At 43.1% G+C, this 20,140-nt stretch overlaps 1 protein-coding gene across 1 annotated transcript; it reads left to right on the top strand.

Annotated features, from left to right (window-relative positions):
- Positions 1–923: 923 nt before the first annotated feature.
- Positions 924–19,816, top strand: onecut3a (one cut homeobox 3a). Its single transcript, XM_072438147.1, has 2 exons — positions 924–2,216; positions 13,246–19,816. Exons 1-2 carry the CDS (start codon positions 1,175–1,177, stop codon positions 13,536–13,538), a joined length of 1,335 nt encoding a protein of 444 aa, XP_072294248.1. The 5' UTR covers positions 924–1,174; the 3' UTR covers positions 13,539–19,816.
- The last annotated feature ends 324 nt before the right edge of the window (positions 19,817–20,140 follow it).

Here is a 20,140-nt window from a genome sequence, read left to right as displayed (position 1 = left end):
TAAATTAATTTTATTTGGTTATTGGCCCTTTTAAAAATAAATTATATGCTTGAAATGCTGCTTTAAGGTCTATTGCTGGCCTCAATAGGCAGTAACAGATTGATGATTCTGCTGATCTATGCATTGTTTGACATTGATGGATTGCTGACCAGAATTGACATGAGCAAGTTTTACAGAAAAGTTTGTTAAAACTCCATTCAAAATATTCAGAAAGCCATTGATAAAATGATGCAGACAATGTGGCTAAATGCAAAAGTAAATATGGGCTATGTAATTTTTGTATAGTAAGATACTTTTTCAAGATGGTTTCAAAATGGTTGGCTGTTTTCTGACATGTGTTGTAAAAAGATTGAGGTGCCAAAGGTCACATGTATTGAGCTGAATCAGAGAGCTGGCCTCTTTGAGAAAGAAATCTACCCATCAAAACGCATGTGCAAATGTACTAATCTCCCCATAGGCTTTTATAAATTATGTAGGCCTATTTTCAATCTATGAATAAAGATGATAGAAGTGCGTAACACATGACCTCATCTTGCGGTTTTCGCATAACACTCTGGTCAAATGTGACACATGTCAATTATTAATATTTAACCCCGTCACATGCGCGGCTGGCGCCGTGTTTTACACTTTTATCGGAAAAAACAACAACCAGTGAGCTCTTCTTATCCGCCACGCGGCAGAAACAACACTTCGGATTGGAGGTCTATGTTTTATCTTAAAAGTCTAATCAAATGCAATCTTCTTTCTGGAGAATCTGAGGTTCAGCTTGCAACACGAACAACCCATGACATCTGGGGCCAGTGACGTCAGATTGGCCCTGGACGCCAGTGAGCGAGGGCGCGCATCAGCCGCGGGGGCGCGCACATGAGCACAGGCAGACTCTGGGCGCGGGCACGTTCACATACACACAGAGAGCTGAGCAGTGCGTTGGCTAAAGTAGAAGGTGGTCCACAGCGAGAGAGACCCAGACACCTTCCGCTGAGCGCTGGTTTGCGGTGGCAGGGACGCGATCTTTTAAAATCATGCTGGATTGACTGCAGAGTTGCAACTACAATCAATGGCTTGGCTTTGAAATCGTTGACAATTTATTGGAAAGGAGTGTGAGACAGAACGCCAGTGAGAGGGAGAGGGGGAGCGGACGGCGAGAGGGGTGGAAATAAAAATCCTTTCAGCGATGGAGCTTACGATGGAAAACATTGGAAATCTGCACGGCGTGTCTCACTCGCACCAAACGAGCGATTTAATGAACTCGCCGCACGCGCGACAATCGGCGTCACATCGGAACTTGGTGTCGCACGGACGGTCAGCCATGGTGTCCAGCATGGCCTCGATTCTGGAGGGAGCCGGGGACTACCGCACTGACCACGCACTGTCGGGACCCCTGCATCCCGCCATGACAATGTCCTGCGACTCAGGGATGAGCCTGAGCAGCACCTACACCACACTCACGCCGCTGCAGCACCTGCCGCCAATTTCAACCGTGTCCGAAAAATTTCACCATCCACATTCACACCCGCACGCGCACCACCACCCCGCGCACCAGCGGCTCGCACCGGGGAACGTCAGCGGTAGCTTCACACTTATGAGGGACGATCGCAGCTTGGCATCCATGAGCAATCTGTATGGGCACTATCCTAAAGACATGTCGGGCATGGGGCAACCTCTGTCCCCCCTGTCCAATGGTCTGGGCTCTTTACACAGCTCCCAGCAGACCCTCAGCGCCTACGGCCCCGGAGCTCACCTTACCAACGACAAAATGCTTTCAACCGGAGGTTTTGAGTCCCATGCTGCCATGCTGTCCAGAGGTGAGGAGCACCTGGCACGAGGACTTGGGGGCCACGGGGCAGGCCTGATGTCATCCCTCAACGGTCTCCACCATCACAGCCACCCACACTCTCAGGCCAACGGCTCCATGCTGTCAGAGCGAGATCGGCAGACGGTGGTGGGGGGTGGTCAAGGCGCAGGGTCGGGTCAAGTAGAGGAAATAAACACAAAAGAGGTGGCTCAAAGAATCACCGCAGAGCTCAAGCGCTACAGCATCCCACAGGCCATCTTTGCTCAAAGGATCTTGTGCCGGTCCCAAGGAACTTTGTCTGACCTGCTGCGGAATCCCAAACCATGGAGTAAACTGAAATCTGGTCGTGAAACCTTTAGGAGGATGTGGAAGTGGCTGCAAGAGCCCGAGTTCCAGCGGATGTCAGCGCTGAGGCTTGCAGGTGAGTGAGGAGACAGCTCCCAATCTGAGTGATGTGGAGAGATCAATTAGAAGTCAATGTGGCGAGACTGTCAATAGCTGCTCAAACAGACATTACTAGAAGTTATTAGTCGATTATATCGAGTAAAACTTCATCATGACAGTTGGAGTGTTAAATGTTGGGAGATCTATAGTCTGATTGATGTTACAATCCATGACAGTATAAACAAACACCGGTGGGGATCAACAGAAAAAATGGCAGGGTCAGTATCAGGCTGCAGCAGTTTTACGCACAAAAGTTGTCAGAAAGACTCGACTCTCCCGCTCTTCCCCAACACGCGCTGTACTCAACTGGATAAATACATGACTAGATCTCGCCCTAAAGTCACAGTATACATATAACTGAGTCCTCACATTTACTTTGGACTAACACAATCATGATATAGTGGCTTTATCATAGTTGACTTGCCCTGCCAAAGCAGCGCACTGCAAACAAGGCTCGTCTGAGGCCTGGCCAAAGAGATGGGGAGCATGACCTCCTATGGATCAATATCCCAGGTCCACGCGTCCCTTTTCAGAGGCGCGCGTTGATAAATGATCGATTTGGATGTGAAAGACATAGACACAAACAGATGCGCCTTTCCGTGGCTGTCTTTGCTCCTTGTGCACTCTAGGGCTATCTTGTTTCCAAACTTGGTTCAACGCCATCTACGTGTATTAGACTTCATGAAATTATCCGCGCGGGTCATTTTGGTCATGATGTGCGCGCAGTTAGCACACGGAACACGCTTCTCAGGGGTGGGGGTACAAAGACTCTGACACGCGTCCTCCATCTGGCTCTCTTTTCTGAATGACCACTCGTTCTGATCCCCATTGTGCTCTTAAACCCGCTCCGCCTCTCGAGTGAAAAGGAGACGCGTGATATTTGTGTAAAGACTCCGTTTGTTCTTCTAAACGTCAATCAGCTCATCTGTGTCGTATTTCAGTGAACAATTCAATTAAGCAGATATAGGCTAGTGGTATATTTTAGTTCCAGTCAATGCCCTATTGAAAAGCACTTAATGGCATGTAAATTGTTCCTTGCGCATTTAGAAGGGGTTCTGGTAAATAAAGATTTAAACACTCCACAATTGTCTCTTTAAGTGCCACTGCTGTTAAAGCTAATTGGGCTGTGGAGTTTTATATCTTCCACACCTCGTGCAAGGCGAGGATAAAGAAAGCCCCCAACACAGGGTCCCGTAACAGCATATTTGAAGTGACCGGGGCACAGAACTCAAACCAAGCGAAGGCAGTTCGCTTTCTTGTCTTAATTTAATGTAAATTTAATGTGATTTACTGCAAATGCACCAATATAACTGTATGTCTTTTCTTGCTCTAAGCAGCGGGTTTGTGCCATGAAATCGTCCCGCAGGCAAAACCGGGAAAATTCCAGATGGGCAAAACGACAAATGACTTGTATGTAAATGCGCGCTGCAACATTTTACTTATTGCATTTAAAATCGCCATTATCCTTGGTGCACATGTGGAATGGGAGTTGGGGGTTGTGAGGCTGAAAGCGGGGCTGGGCCATACTCGCTCGGCCACATCAATCAATAAATTCAAATTACTATTCCAAATTCATCACAGTCACACAAATCAATGAAGCTGCCCTGCTTAGCTAATGTGAAAATGCCAGCCAGAGACACACGTACACACACACGCACACACAGCCGAGGTCTAGGGCGAAAAACTAGAGCAGAGAGGCCTGTTTAAGGTACCCTTCACGCTCAACATCCTCCAACATCAGCAGCAGAGCGACAGAAAGGCCTACAGGCTTATACTATTGTGATGAACCTACCGCTTCATCTCGTCCCATTCTCAGTCGGCAAATGTTTAGTTTCTACTCAAACATGCACCACGTAAATTAGAGCCAGGCGTGCAGGAGTCGTGCATCTGGGGCATTGAAATCTTTGCATTAACGATGATAACAATTCGTCTCTGCATTTGTGTTGAATTCCACACTCCATCTCAATGTATTTGGTTGGATCAATACAGCCCTGATCAATAAGGATAGCCAGTGCATCTATCAATTATCCCGCCTCAGCACTCTCTCCCATTGGTCTCCCCCTACCGCTGAGGGGGAGGAAGCAGCCGGAAAGAGGGGAAAGAGAACAACGGTTATAAAATGCCACAGCCACATTTTCTCTTGGTTGTAATTACGTTCAACTGCGTGAAAAGAACGATGGCGTGGCATGTTTAGTCGCACTTGGACACATGGAATTGAGCAGTTTATCAACCGAAAATATATATATGTGCCATTACATAGAGACCAAGGGGTGAGAATGTGAACACTAAAATGAGATATTTACATTTTCCAATCATGTATTATGCCACTTCTAGATCTAGATCCCCCTCAAACTTTTAGAAGCACAACAGGAAAACTATTGTGTACAAGTCAATAGCACATAGTAAACAGTAAACAGGATTTTGAATTATTTCACCAAATGTAAAAAACTGAATAAATAACTTGTGTCATTACAAATGTATTCGCTGCCTTCCCCATTACCGCTGAGATATTGTTAATATTCCCAGTGACAGGAGCGAGGTGCCATGGCATGCTAGTGTTTTCTTCATAATCACGCACAGTTGACTCATTACCATCTGAATGGATAAGGCACGTGCCACACGTGCCAATGTGCACAGGTCAAGACCCGCAGGACACGCCTAAAAACATTGTTTGAGTGAGGGTGAGAGGCCTCTTTTCACGATACAATGGAGTACATGTAGTTTACACTGGCCTAATACCGGAGTAATACTCGATTCGGCCCCACCCCCAAATAAACCCCACACATTGCGTCCTTCACGTACTATGCAATACATGGATAATTAAACTTATTGAGATTCATTTGAAAGGTAAACTTTCAAAAGGTAGTGTGATTGACCCTCTATTTATTTCATATCATATAAGGTACAATTACGTTAAGCCTAAACGCACTGTCCAGGGTGCTGACTTGAAATGCAGGTCTTTCGTGTGAGGACAGTTCAAGGTGGTAGACTGGACGTTTACCAATATTTAGTTAATAGCATTCTTGTAGGCTCTAAACACCATTATTTCACCCAACAGCTTCCACCCATGCAATCAATATTACAATCCACATTCATGTCACTCAGGCGATCCTCTTGCCTACTCCCCAAGCAAAGGTAATCACAACCTTCCATTCAAATCTGCAGTTTCTTGGAAGAAAATAAAATAAATACAAAAGCTATTGATGGTCAATATTCTGGAAAACCCGTCAAAATACAAAGCAAATCAAGTGTTGCTTCCCCCCCTCTCTTTCATTTAAAGTCGACACAATGAAATTAATTGGACGATACTTTGAGATATGATGGATGCAGGATAATCTAAAACAGTTTTTTTCTTTTGCTTGATGTTAGCCCACAAAATGATCGATTGCTACTTTAATAATTAATGTGTGAGGGGAAGATAGGGGAGTAAACAGTGCAGCTGCGGTTTCAGTGCCTCGGTGTTCGTTAAGCACAGCATCGTGTGCTGTAAGTATGAGACCCTTCGTGTACAAGCAACGCCTTTGAAATCCTCTTGTGGGAAAGCAACAGTCATTTTTTTAAGGTTACAGCCCGGGGCTATTTGTCCAAATCCAGTGTTTAGTGTAGCTCCCAGCACATGTGTGACATCTCTGGCCTGGTATCATTATCTGAGGCTTAAGTGTATGTAGCATATCTAACATACATTTGAATACATCTCGAGGGACAGACATATTGTTTAAAAGCATGTGGGTCATATATTCAAAGAAATGCCTGGGTGTACTCTATAGCTGCTTCTTTGGGACGAGAGAACAAGCTGCATGTAGTCTACATGTCACCGCCGCACATCTACCAATGTATGTGACCAGGATGCAGAGTGCGTCTGCGCCACATTGTTAAGGCCGTTCTAGCGAGTCCTGAATCGGTATCGATTTCCATTCCCTGGCCTCCCCTTCCCATCTCTGGAGCTGCACTATGCAACCCCCTCCATCTCCAGCATGCAACACCATTTCTCCCATTAACGGCTCGGCCTTCACAGCGGATGATAAACGCGCGCTCCTGCAACGCGTACGTACGGTATTCCATCTAGAGTCAAAAAGGCTGACTCTGAAATGTGAGAGGTTGTGTTGATGGGGATTTGCAGACTGAAAGCGAGTCAAGTTCGCAGACGCATAACCTTTCTGTTAATTACACAATCCACCCATATTGCTCTCACCAGTCAACCTTATTCAAATAATGTAATTTTAATATAAATCAGAATAGTCTGCTGAATGGGGAAAGGAGCAGGAGTGTGTTTTCACTTTTGAACCCTGCCTGTCTTTGTACACCGACACTAATAGAGCCGCCTTTCAGTTTAAGCTATTTCAAATGTAGTAGTGGTCTACATAGACTCTGTACAGTTTCAAATACCGTCTCTTCTATTTTAGATGATCATTTCCTATACTCCGTCGCCCCCTCGCAAAACTGGATCGATAGGAGAGAATGACCTTTAAATCAAATTGCTGGCAGAGCCCACTGAATACACACGACTAGCATCAAAGGGTTAATGGGCCTGTGTGCATCGCATTCTCCGGCAAAACACAAAGAGTCCAAAGCTAAGACAATAATTAAATCTCATTATTCGTCCTTGAGCTCAGAGTCAAATGAGCAAACCTCTGGACCAACCAAAAGCCGATGAGGTTTACGTAATGGCCGAGTCCGTGGCGCCTTCAAAAACGGCTGTTGTGCAATTAAATGTTGACCGGAGCAGGAGGAACTCCGCTCACGCTGTTACGTAACGCAAGGGATGCCCAAATCTGGCTCTTCTGAAATATCACAGATTTTTACAGACTCACTAAGATCACTTCCGTCCCATACTACGACCATCCGCAACATAATTAGTAGCCTACACACCCAGTATTCATGCTTGTGATTGTAGGTCCAGATATGTGAGTGACCCTTATCTCTGGTTCTTCCCCTCAGGCCTGTCCAGTGCCGTGGCAGAGCAGGGAGCTGCTGCTTATCTCAGGACCTGATAGGCCATCTCTTATTAAAGCCCCGATAATGGCTTGTTTAATGCGTATGCTAAGAACACAAGACAAGGACAACGTTTTCGCAATTAAAGAGAATAAATAAAAATTGTCACATTTTAAATAGCGCTTTGTGGGGCATTTACATAGTGCGGCTTGTAAAAATACCCGACAGTCTTTTGAAATGACCAAAACAATACACACCTAAAAAAATAAAAATATACAATAGAAAAATATATGTTTTTTAATCCACTCTCTTGTGGCCTAATCTGAGCTCTCTAGCCACAAGAAGAACGAGACCTGGCTCGACCTTTTCGGGCCTTTTTGAAATCAGAGCCCGAGCATGGCTTGTACAGAACCGCTGCAAGACTCTCTACATCAGTCGATCACAACAAAACCGCAAACACACAGTGCACTGACTCACACAGCTTCTCGTAGCCACAGATGCAACCTGAACCTCCGGTTGGGCAACCCCACACAGATCAACAAAGGAGCAAAACGACTGTGAAATCAATTGATGAGCAAATCGATGACAACCCATAATGCCATTGTATTAAATGTTATTAGATATAACGAACTGCTTGTTTGTTGGTCCACTTTTCATTTCTTTAATGTTTCAGGTCCACATATTGAAAACAGAGCGCGGAAAAAACTAATAAATAAATAAATGTGAACCACACAGGCCTCTGTATAAGTGCTAACTTAATTGCCACGAAGTTTCGCAAATAAAAGGAAAACCAACTTAATCAAATAGGATAATAATTCCCAAAATATTTGTATACAAACACTACACGTAAAACACAATAGGCTAATATTCAATTTAATTCAGTTTACAGTGTATATTTGATAGGATGGTTCCGAGCTTATTTCGTCTCAAAGGGCACAAGGAACGTGTGAGTCATATTTACCGAATATCATGTTCAAAAAGTATACAAAACCTCCGCCTTTTTTTGTTTTTATTGTAATTTATTTGACCAGGGTAATGACCAGACTGACATTGAGAATAGACTCTAGTTAGTCCGTTTTGCAGTTCATGACTTCATGCCCGGTGCTATATTGTATAGGCCCATTTTTCTGACGCACACTTATGTTGAGGAGAGCGAAGCGCCCATGTAGCCTATATTTGGACAATTGTAATTTTAACGTGAGGTAGTTGATTCATAATATATATATTTTGAAGGACTAAACCATAGGCCTAACGAATGAAAGTTTTGAGCAGAACACACTGTTATAATAGCTTGAAAATAGAATGTATCTTAGTCACTCGAAACCCAAAACTGAATTGCCGCATGTGAATCAGGACCAAATAAAGTAGGTCATTAACATCAGGCAAAACGGGTCGATGAAATGATGAATTAACTCAACGGCGATTGGAGATAAGAGTAATAAAAGCTTCAAACTGCACACAAATGGCACATGCACCCGTGCAGTTCACACAACAATCACTGAACTCTGAGCACTGTCTCTCGCGTGCGCGCATCAGTGCATTTAATTGCATCACGTCAGTGCAATGGTATTTATTTAAGCAAATAAATAAATACAATATAATTGACTGCATCAAAATTTTAGACATTATCCCCTCGATATCCAAAAAAATCCACTCGAAATTATTGTATCATTGATAATGTCTGTAGATAGTGACCAAAAATATTTGGACAATTTTGTGAAAATGTAGATAATTTCGCAATTGAAGTATTAAGTTATAGTGAGCGTGCTTATGTTGCAGTGGTCTTTGTGCGCGGGTTGCGAGAGTTGGAGAAAGCAGGCAGTGAATTGCTTGAGTGTTATTGAAGTGCAGGGGAAATGCCTCGCAGCTGAGTCGCGGCAGAAGGCAAACAAACACATTGTGTCGCTTTATCAGTATATTAACACCAATTCTCAGTCATTACATTAAGGAGTATTGAGCTGGGAGTGTTTTGGCCTGGCGAGAGCTTGGCACTGCCCTGCAGTCGGAATAGAATAACTGCCACAATGCACAGGACGCGCAAATTCACGGCACTATCAATCTCTCACTAAAGAGCGCGCGCGGATGCAGCCGAAACATCACTAAACTTTGTTCAGACCTTTGTTCACGTGTTGCCTCAACAGAGAACGGTCTAAAATGCGTATGCACGCACACAACTGGAGCCAACACACATGTTTATTGGTAAATGATCTAAAGCAACACTCACACTGACCTCGCGCGCGCTTATGGCAACTACTCACGACAAAGAACCAGACGCAGAACAGTCCAGTGCGTTCTCATGAAACATAGGCACAATATGAGCCACTTTGACTTTCTCATTATGAGCGGGAAGGGCATGGTAGTCAATACATGATTAATGCTGATATGGGCGCGTGCAGGCGTGAAACACAGGTAGAACAGGTGACGTCCACATACCGTCACCGATTAACATATCCTCATTATGATTTTCAGCAGCGAAAAAGGGCGGCGTGCGTTCCTTTTGGCGTGTTTTCGCCCACTTTCCCGCCCCTTCATGAATCTCTCCTCTCTAGGCCCACTCCCCCTCCGAGGCATAATTAATTGGACGGACCGAATTTCACACACGAATTATTCACGAATCTATCGATCAATATTGAACACCAAGGGCCTTTCTCTTAACCTCGCTTGGTTTGTCGTGAAGCAAAGAATATTAATGTCATCAGGAAAGGGGAAAAGGGCCGTTTTCATCGGAGCGGATTTGAAGAAATCACTCATTACTTTTTTTAGAGGAAATCTGCGTGACCCTTGAGTCTATTGAGTATAAGCAAAATCGCCAGTAGTCAAGATTGGGTGCACTGCTGTTTTCATCAAAAGTTATCAAAATAATCATGTAAAATAAAACACCCGTGTGTGTTCAAGGATACATATTTCATTTTTGTTTTGTAATGAGAGCTAAGACTGAGAACTTATTTCAAAGTGGGTCAGCATTTCCATATAAAGCTACCCCAAGACATGACCAAGAGCGCCTGTGCAGCAGCAGGGTGCCCACTTCACTAAATACTCACCAAACCAAGATTTCAGCTCGCAGTCCGGCTGCTCTTTGTGCATGACTTTATGTCCGTCTCTCAGCTCGGTGCCTACTGTAGCTCTAAAAGCTGCAATGATCGATTTTTTTTCTTTTCTACGCCGGGCTTGGTTCAGTAATCAGGGCCCCCTTCCTCACCGATCGATTGATATTGATTACTAAATCCAGCGCCTGTAGCAAAGGCAGCGCACTATGGCGCCCCGTGCAGCCAGGCCGCAGCCAGAGCGACACCTGTCGACAGAAAGAGCACAAAGCACACACAATGAGCCGAGCGGTCGATGCGGAGCAGAGCGTGACTGCGCCCTGTAAAGATGAAGAAAAAAGAGGGCACAGGCTCGGCCTATGTTAAACCTCATTCAGAGAGGTACTTACTTGTAATTACACTTTTATGCTTTTAATGGCCACAGACAATCTTGAAAACGACTTTATCTGCGACCACTTAAAACAAAAGTGTCAAACTGCATTGTAAATAAAGACCCAGAAACAACAGGTGAGTTAGTTACATTTATTATAACAAAAATAACAAGTGTGATTCAGTACACTATCCTTACTGTATAATTCAAGGATCACTGGAAATTCTAAATACTTTATTTTTTAGCTATGTGGAAATTTCACTTCAATAAAAGAAAAATGATATGACTATTAAGAGGCTTGAGTAGAAAATATATGAAAGAATTTAATTGTAAATCGCATGTACAGTTTTTAATTTTGTTTTTCCAACTTAGAGCACACATTTTCTGTAAAGAATATTTCATAAGGGAGAGCACAGCCGTGGTTCCACATCAAACAGACTGAAGCTTAGTGTGTTTAGGCCAGAGACTGTATACAATTTTCTTCCTGCTGAGAGACAAATCCCCTCTCACAAGTACAGCCAAGTGGGGAAGCTCCACCACAAAACACACAGCGATAGCAGTGTACTTCACATGCTCGTGCAAAAGTTTAGAAAATCAGAGACATGTATTGAACAGAATTAAGATTTGTAAAATACATTTTATGTAACACGCTATAATATCATGATGATAGGAATTGTCTTGATTTGACTGTTGTACCGTAAACATGACATAACATGACATGAAGTCAATCTGTAAATAAATCAATTCTGTGAATAGATCTGTATATTATGTGAGGGATCAAAATATCTACTCCTCAATATATCATATATTATTTATTTATTTATTTATATATATATACAAAGTCAGTATGTTAAATTAAGACAAATGTTTATGGATTCTTTCAATTTTGTTGAACGTTAATTGTAACTAAATATAACTTTACATGGCAGTTACAGTAATGTGATTAATTATGACTGGCTAATCAAATGTAATTATTTAAGCAAAAAACACCTTGCACTCACTGGTTTCATGATAAAAGATTGTGACACATAAATAAATTGAATGCAGAATAAAATAAATGTGTAAGTGGCACATTAGCATGTGTTGTTGTGATATATATATATATAGAGCTGCAGTGTTGATGAAATATGAATATGATGGATGGGCCAGTGTGCAGGTTAGACATCTGTAGTAAACAGATTGGACTGCAATGGCTGATCAATAGGCTCTGTTCCACTGTAATTAGACACACAGCGCCACTGCTTGGCTCCAACCACTCCAGCAAAATTCAACATCGGCCTACAATACATGCACACATAACATGAAACCACAGAAGGAAATGGGGTAAAAAAATCAGTTTTTAAATGCACAAAGAAGCTCACACACCCACAGTGTCATAGTGAGACGTTACTGAAGTCTAAGATAAAAGTATGAGAGACAATACGAGTGGCAGGCAGCAGGTAGAATCCCCATAGGGATGGCATGGCTCTGTCTGCTCCTCTTTCCAATTTGCTGTGGCTTTATAGAGACAGTAGGGCGGCCAGGAGGGACACACGGGTTCGATTGGTCCCTCGGTGGGGGAACATGTGACTGCCGGGCCAGTGCCTTAACCTTGCTCGCAACTTTCTACCTCTCCTGGCGCCTTTTAGCCTGCACCTGTCTGCCTCCATCCACCCATCCTACGAGCACTCCGAGTTACAACACTTACCCACAATACAACATTCTATTAACTATTAATTTTGCTGTTCGCTGGCAACAACTCCAACACCCCCCATTGGACCCCCTCCCCAACGTAAAGGCACACACTTAAAGGCTACAATTTCTTTTGAAAATTGCCCAGTGTGTGAAGGGGCTCATACGAGTGTTTGCGTTTGCGGGGGGAGTTGGGTTATAAATACCCTCTCAGAGCTCAATAGAGTCGGCTCCAGTGGGCTCTGTTTGAAGTAACAGACTGCAGACCTGCTGGGGGGAGTGGGGGGCGGGGGGGGGGGGGGTTCTGACCTCAGTCCCAACAGAGTACCCCCCAATTCCTACAGCAAAGTCGGTCAATATTTTTTCTTTCTCCGTACGCTTCACCCCTCCCTCCTCTGTTTCTCAGCTCGTCTCTTTGCTTCTTGAACACATACACAAATGCACACACTTTGTCAAACTCCTCCACCGTTTTTACAGCCCTCTTTTCTCTACAATAATTCTTCCCAGCCGCGTCTGCTCCTTCTTTGCCTCTCAATTCCACACATATGGGCTCACAAAATGCTTACTTTTGTGCAACAGTCACTCAGTCCCCCATTGCGACTGAAACTGCATTAATATTGAATCAAACAGCAGTGTCTACTAGCAGGCAAGTGCAAGTCCCTCTCCCCCTTCATCCCATCTTTCTCTCTCACCGCAGGCTGGCTCCCTGTCTGCACTCTGCAGGATGGAAGGAATATTCCCACTGGGCAGGAGGCATGGATTAGCTTTAAATCAACTTTAATATGGCAATAGAGATGGCGTTATAGGATCTGTCGCTGTACAGTTCTGTGTGATACATTTAGTAACTTTCCCCCTCTCCACACTGTGTATTTGTTGTTTTATAATTAACTATATTACGTTGTATATTTACCTTGCTTTATGTTTCTCTTTTTCCCCCTCTGCCTCCCACTCTCATCCTTCTTCGTCCGACCGCCGCTGTCTGTACCAAGCCTGCAAGCGTAAAGAACAGGAGCAACACAAGGACCGCAACACAGCGCCCAAGAAGCAACGGCTGGTCTTCACCGACCTGCAGCGCCGCACACTCATTGCCATCTTCAAGGAGAACAAGCGTCCATCCAAAGAAATGCAGATCACCATCTCCCAGCAGCTCGGCTTGGAGCTCAGCACAGTCAGCAACTTCTTCATGAATGCACGGCGCCGCTGCGTGGACCGTTGGCACGACGATCACGGAACCAGCCCGGGACAGCCAGGCACATCAGCCACCACCTTCTCCAAGGCCTGAGAGATGGAGAGGGCCTTCGGGGGGCCAGGAGCCGGGCTAGGACAGCAGTCATGGTTAATTAGCTGTGAAACATGTCTGTGAACACCCTACCAGCTCCTGGCTTCCTGAATGTGTCCTCTTCCGGAAAATCCTTCGTGCCATGCAATCATATTTTCTGTCAGTCAAAAAAAGTCAAGCTCTCACCAGAAAAAAAAAAGCATATTCTAAAAGGTGAATCGAGAAGTCAGGTCCACTGCATTACTCACACAAGGACAATCATTGATTCTGTCTCTTTTATAATGAGAATCATTTTGGTGCAGTTTTGTTCCTTATTAAGGAGTGTTACCAAAGATCTTTTTGTTGAATAGTACATGCCATTAGTGCTGGCTTCATTCACCACCTACGTAGCCACTCAATCTGCATTTAGTCCTAACACACCTCTTTGTGTCTGCCTCTTTTACTCTTTCACATCCCACAGAAGCAAAAAGGGCAAAAGAATGGCAATAAATCTGACACAACAGCATATAGCCTTATTATCCACCTCTTGTCCTGCACACACAAGTAAGGCTGTAGAGAAAACAGCAGTCTTTCAGATTCTCTGCCCAATCACCCCCTCCTCATGTAGTCTCCTTCATTCCTCAGCAAAAGGTATTCCCTGATGGCCAGCCATTTCAGAGAGCAGCTCGGCCTGATCATACAGTAAACTAATGAATTGAAAAATGAATCGATGCAGGCAGAGTGAGCCGGGCCTTGACCCTCCTGAAGGTTAAACTCCAGACGCTCAGCAGAAGATACTCAGGTCTTCTTGGTCCAGGTCTATATTTTTGCACAGATGTTGAGGCCCTATAGGGAGACATGTCACTGTTACCCTTAGCCAAGAGTCTGAGTCTCAGTCTGCACACAGCAAACCCGAAAGGCGGCCCAAGTCTGGACATGTTCTTTGTTCTGCCTTCCCCTGATCAATACCTGAGGCCCAACTACAACACACTAGGGCATCGAGCCCAACTACATTACAGCTGCTAGAAAAACTATGTAAAGGAGAACATAGAAACCAGTGGACACAGGGACAAAAAGGCCTCACTGCTGGAACAACCTCAGCACAGCTCCCTTCACAGGTCATGTGTACGCTAACAGACCAACAGCGTCCCCTGCTGCCAGCGATACAAAATCTTCCAGCTGAGGATAGGATTGAGATGGAGGGAGGGAAAGTCACTGGATGCTGAGGAGAAGTCATGGCACAACACTTTCAGGCTCTCACAGCTCTGAAGCCGGATCAATAGCTAACAATTATCCTATTGTTGTTCCTCATCCAGCCAGCGCTGGTGTAGCCAAAGGAGGGGGATGGTTAAACTTGACTAAAAAAATAGGAAAGGCTTATTAAGCAATTTACAATATTCACCAAGCATAACTCAGATCACATAGACACCCAGAGGGCTCAGTGCAGAGTAAAATGTAAAGGGAAGGCTCATTGAGACAGACACAGCTGAGGTTTCATTCAGTTTAGTGTATTTAATTTTCAGTGTAAATCACAATTTATACTTTAGAAAATAAGCAGATAATATTGAACTAAACCGCCTGGTTACTCCTAAACAAAGGTTACTCGCTAACCCCAACCAAACCACCACAGACTACATGTTGCTACATGCTACAATAATTAGTGCCAATGTTTACTGCCTTAATGCAAATCAGAGAAAATGGTACCAGGTTCACACACAGCTACAGGGAGACCTAATGATGGCAGGCAGTGTGTGCCATAGCAACCAACAATCAGCTTTTAAAGGAAAAGTATACTTTTTTAGTAAATATAAAAAACAAATTCAATTTTAGGGCAAACAATAACCAAACCTCAAACACGCCACAAAGTTAAAATGTCTCCAATTCATTTGTGGACACATTTTGATGACAAAGCAAAATCTGTCATTCTATCTTTGGTTCTCTACCTCTTCTGTCCCCTATTGCCCCTCTCTTTTCTCTCTTTCTCTCTATACTGATGCGGGTATTTAACTAGTACCATAGACACAAAAGTTTCTATTCCTCGTTACTATTGTGATCTGTTGTGCAAAAAGTAAGGCACCTTGTTGATAAATCAAAACGAAAAGAAAAGACTTTTTAAAAGAAATAAAGAAGGATGGAAGGACTGTGGCCAATGAAGGACATTTTGGTTTTTTGCATTATGTTATAAGACATGGAGGAGACATTTACTACATGAACATAAAAAGAAAAAAAAAAACAGGGAGTTGCAGAAGAGGAGAATAAATAATGGACTTTTCTCTCTCTTGGCATTTCGTGGACTGGGCTGAGCCCCACCAATGGGGTCAAACAGAGGGGGACAAAACATGACCTCCAAACGTCTCGGCTGAATCAGTGTGTCATGTTGGGTGGGATGGGGGCATCTCTTGGGACTCAACAGTTATCTGTAAGGTCTTAAGATGCAACTGTAGCATTTTCAACAATGTAGTCAGATTAGCAGTGCAGATTAGATAAAGTGGTCATTATGGAGGAGTTGATGAGGGTAGGGACTAAATTCATGTTGCTGTGAGCAGTGAATGAAAGTCGCCCAAGGTGGATGCGCTATTGTTGATTTGTGGTATACAGTTCATATGTACGTACATAGCTAGATTCAGCGCTAGGCATTAGGCTGACAATATGACATTTGTTTGTAGTGAGAACCAATGTGGCTACCTCACTAAGATGAGTGGTTTGTGAAACCGCCAATGATACCAAAGATACTGCAGCCTACCGGTCCCAAACTGCCTAGGGGGACACAAGCCAAAAAGGACCCCCTTTGTCCAATGATGATGACATGCTTACACACACACACACACACACACACACAGAACAGTGCAGTCAGACTGCATTGTGCCACATGGAGGAGGTGGCTGCCGTGCAGACAGAGTTGAGTGCCTTTTCCCTTCAACCACGGGTGGGACTGCACTGGACACACACATACACCACACACTTTTTTACAAACACATGCAGACAATGCAACCATAATGGGATGGACAGAAAGGGAAAGGGGGGCAAGAGAGGGACACAGTGTGGGGCTGTGTCAGCATTTTCATCCATATTGACTTTCCATCTTGATACACTAGAATGCAAGCACTTTATCACGTAGAAAGTCTATAAAACATTTTCTATACGCTATTTATTTGAAACTAAATTATATGTTTCTCCTTAATCTGTCAGGCTTTTTGCTCTTGATTTTCTACTGTTTCAGTCTTTGTGTTTTGCTTTGGTTTCTTTTGCTCTCTGCCCGATGTGCTTACACCCACGGCCGCTTTACCTCTCTCACATAAGAGATATTTTTGTGTACCAGTGAAGGGGCAGGTAAAAAGGCAGAGGCTCTAAGCACTCACAGAGCTGTAGTTATATTGGTTCCATATTACATGTCTCTCTTATTCTCTATGGCGTGCAAGCACAGAGGCTGCACTAGTAAGGTGTGGAAGACTCACTGACAGTTTAGACACAAAACTCTCCTCCCTTCACCTGTCCAGTCGACCTCTCCCCCTGGCTAGTGCTAAGACTTGGTAGGCGTGTGTTGACAATTAATTCTGAAATACCTCAAAATCTTTCATGTAAACTTTATGTAATTTAATCTGATAATAATACTGCTAATGATAACAATGATTATGAAACTATGATACTATGATAGTTAGTTTTGGAACTTGTGACTTGAAGCTTTATACTGTTAAATTCCTTTTATTGGTTTGCTCATTTTTCTTGTACGTTCTGTTAGTTTTGCTACGGCATGTACTTACTGTTTTCATAAAGGAAAAGACATTGTGAATGTTTCTGTGGGAAAAAGAAAAGACAGAAAACAAGGCAGGAACAGAAAGTGAAGTGAGGGAGCTACTCACATATTGTTTGTGTCAGGTCCAGAGATCTTTCAAAGGCTGGTACATTCAGAAAAAATGCAAGGAAAAAAAGGGGGAAAAAAGAAAAAAGTATTTAATTTTGGTTGAATTCAAAACCAAAACTAATTTTATAAACCAAAGGATGAACAAATTTAGTTTATTGTCAACTTTCTTCTGCCTTTCAGTTGTCTTTTCTCTTTAAAACAATTACACGGTTACTTTTGAAGGTTCCTGGGTGTGTTCAAGTGCTCCTGATGTTCTTAGAATAGCACCTTTTATTGAAAAGAAAGGTGCACTTTTTTTTTTCTTCTTTTGTGCATGGATATTGTATAACTGTATAGAAACCAACAGGAATGACCTGTGACTTTGTGGGATGAAGAGGAGGAAAGAAAGATTTGGGAGAGGGTAGAGTCAAGTCGGGGAATATTTTGTTTAACTGGAAAAAGGGTGGGAATATTTGGGAAGGGTCCTTGTTTTTAGAAATTTCCGTCACTGTTGGATTCACTGGTTGTGTGCATGTGTTGTTGCAACCCTTCCCCTTTCCCCATGTTTTTTTGATGTATATAAATTCCAACAGTAGGGGGCAGTGTGCGCTGGGGGGAAGTCAAACTCCTCTTCTCCTAATCAATACCATTCAATCTTCATTCCTCAGCTTGTGGTCCACACTCGGGTCCTGAAATGTGTGTCTTGCTTTTCCAAAGACAGGCTGTTCACTTGGAGTTAATCAGAGGGACACACACAGGTCTGAGCAGCCTTGTTATTCTTGTATGTCTGTCAACATGGGTTTCTTCAATTTGTGTATGTGTGCCCATTTGTACCTATGTGGAAACACATTAGATTTGTTATGTTCCTTTATCATGGGTTGCAATATTTGTCATGCAAAATTTGAAAACCATTTATTTTGGACTGATTAACATCGATCAACCAAACAACTTCAGTGCCATATGGCACCTGTTCATCCAACACGAAATGTTGTCAGCATTTACTGTCAAACAGCATCAGTGCATTTCATTTTCTTGTGGGATGGAAGGTTTGCCAATGGGGCTGTTGCAGACACCCCCAGTCACACTGTGCTCTCCCTCTTCTGTTACCTGTTAATCAATCAGAACCAAGTGTCTTTGTGATGGTAGAAGACAATCAGTTTCAAAACAAGAGGATGGGTAGAGAGAGGGCAGGCCAGTGCGGAGGAGTAAACCGGGGACAATACAAAGGAAAAGAGGTTCTCTGGATCACCATGTGCTGTAGTGCCTGACCAATACTCCACTTTATATACACTTTGACCTTATACCATTACAAAGAGGACATGAACAACCACAGACAATTCACTAGACTCATAGGATTCACCCATAATAACATAATTATTCCTTTTCACCATCCAGCCCCCTGCCAGTGTAGCGCAGGGTAAAAGTACAAAAATGGTGGAAAGAACATAATTACCCATCATTCTCTATTTCCTGTTGATCTATCGATGATGTAACCAACTGCGAGGAAAAAAAATGGCTCCGGTTGGTAGCTTTTGCACAGAGAACTATGCAAACACCAGACCCTCCCAATCTTAATCGTTGCTGCTGGGTCTGAGTGTACAACCCTCACCGCCCCTTTCAATACATTTAAAAATACTCATTAATTCCAGTATAAAGTCATCTATCTTCAGACCACATTCCAGTCACCGGTGACACAGCAGTGACTGTGATAAGGAGCGCACTACAGCACACTACATTTTATATAAGACTGCACCACTGATGTTGTACAGATTTAAATGCCCCAAACTGCCACGAACATCAAAATGGACTCCATGATGATGTTTTGCAAGCTAATCCTTCCCGCTTATTGCTGTATTATTATTTTTTTTACTACAATGTTCGAATGTCTTTGTTCCCAGCGCCAAGGAAGGGCCACAATCAATGCAAAGACACTTACATTGTATATACTAAGTTTACAAAGTCGTCTGGAGATGGTGGCTGATATTGCACTTGGACAGACACACAGACACCCAGAAACACAGGCACATGCTGCTCAGCGTGGGTCTGCCTTTTTGAGAGTGGTGTTGCTGAAACCAAAGATGAAATCAGAGGTATGACAATCTGGCTACCAAACCTAGAAGACAATTTTTCAGCTCTCTGGGCTGCTCTACGGGTCCTGTGATTTTTACCGGCCATGTGGACATTCCACCAATTGCACTTAGAATACATCGTTGCCATGTCAAATCCACTCTCACAATCATAAAGACAAGATACACCCACTTGGTCAGGAGCCTCTTTTCCCTCCTCCCACCACAGAAGCCGGAGAGCCTGTGGAGGACTTTTAGTTTTACTCTAGTTGACACTTTTGAGAAGGAAAAAAATCTGAGTAATAACTGTTACAGAAAAATAAAATCTTAAAAGGAAAATATGGGTAAATTGCGTGTTTTGAAATAAATTAACAAATAAAACAACCGCAAAACAATGCTGTGTTTGTCCTTTTATTAATATAAAAATAAGATGTTTCTAGTCCATGTTCTACAACAGCTATGAGATGCACAAAGGGCGGCAGAAACACATTTTATAAAATAATATTGTTATTCAAAAGAGCAGATGTGTTTTTAAAATAGAATCAAAAGTGAGTTATACATTTTTCAACGTCAGGTTGATGGTCACTTATTGAGAAGTAATATATATATATATATATATATATATATATATATATATATATATGTACATACATTTATTTATTTTTTCAAGTTTTTAATCAGCTGGGATCAGAATAATAATTCTGTATTTAATATGTAAA

The sequence above is a fragment of the Eucyclogobius newberryi genome, unplaced genomic scaffold (assembly GCF_026437365.1).
Source record: "Eucyclogobius newberryi isolate DKJ021-1_F unplaced genomic scaffold, fEucNew1.0.hap1 SCAF_9, whole genome shotgun sequence".
In the NCBI taxonomy this organism is placed as follows: domain Eukaryota; kingdom Metazoa; phylum Chordata; class Actinopteri; order Gobiiformes; family Gobiidae; genus Eucyclogobius; species Eucyclogobius newberryi.
Note: the sequence above shows the minus strand (reverse complement) of the source record. Positions and strands in the feature narration are given on the sequence as shown.

What these genes read in the sequence shown, in the direction of transcription:
- onecut3a (XM_072438147.1), top strand. Translation starts at nt 1,175, where the DNA reads ATGGAGCTTACGATGGAAAACATTGGAAATCTGCACGGCGTGTCTCAC. An exon ending in GTCAGCGCTGAGGCTTGCAG is followed by an intron (nt 2,217 to 13,245) that starts GTGAGTGAGGAG and finishes GTCTGTACCAAG; the next exon opens with CCTGCAAGCGTAAAGAACAG.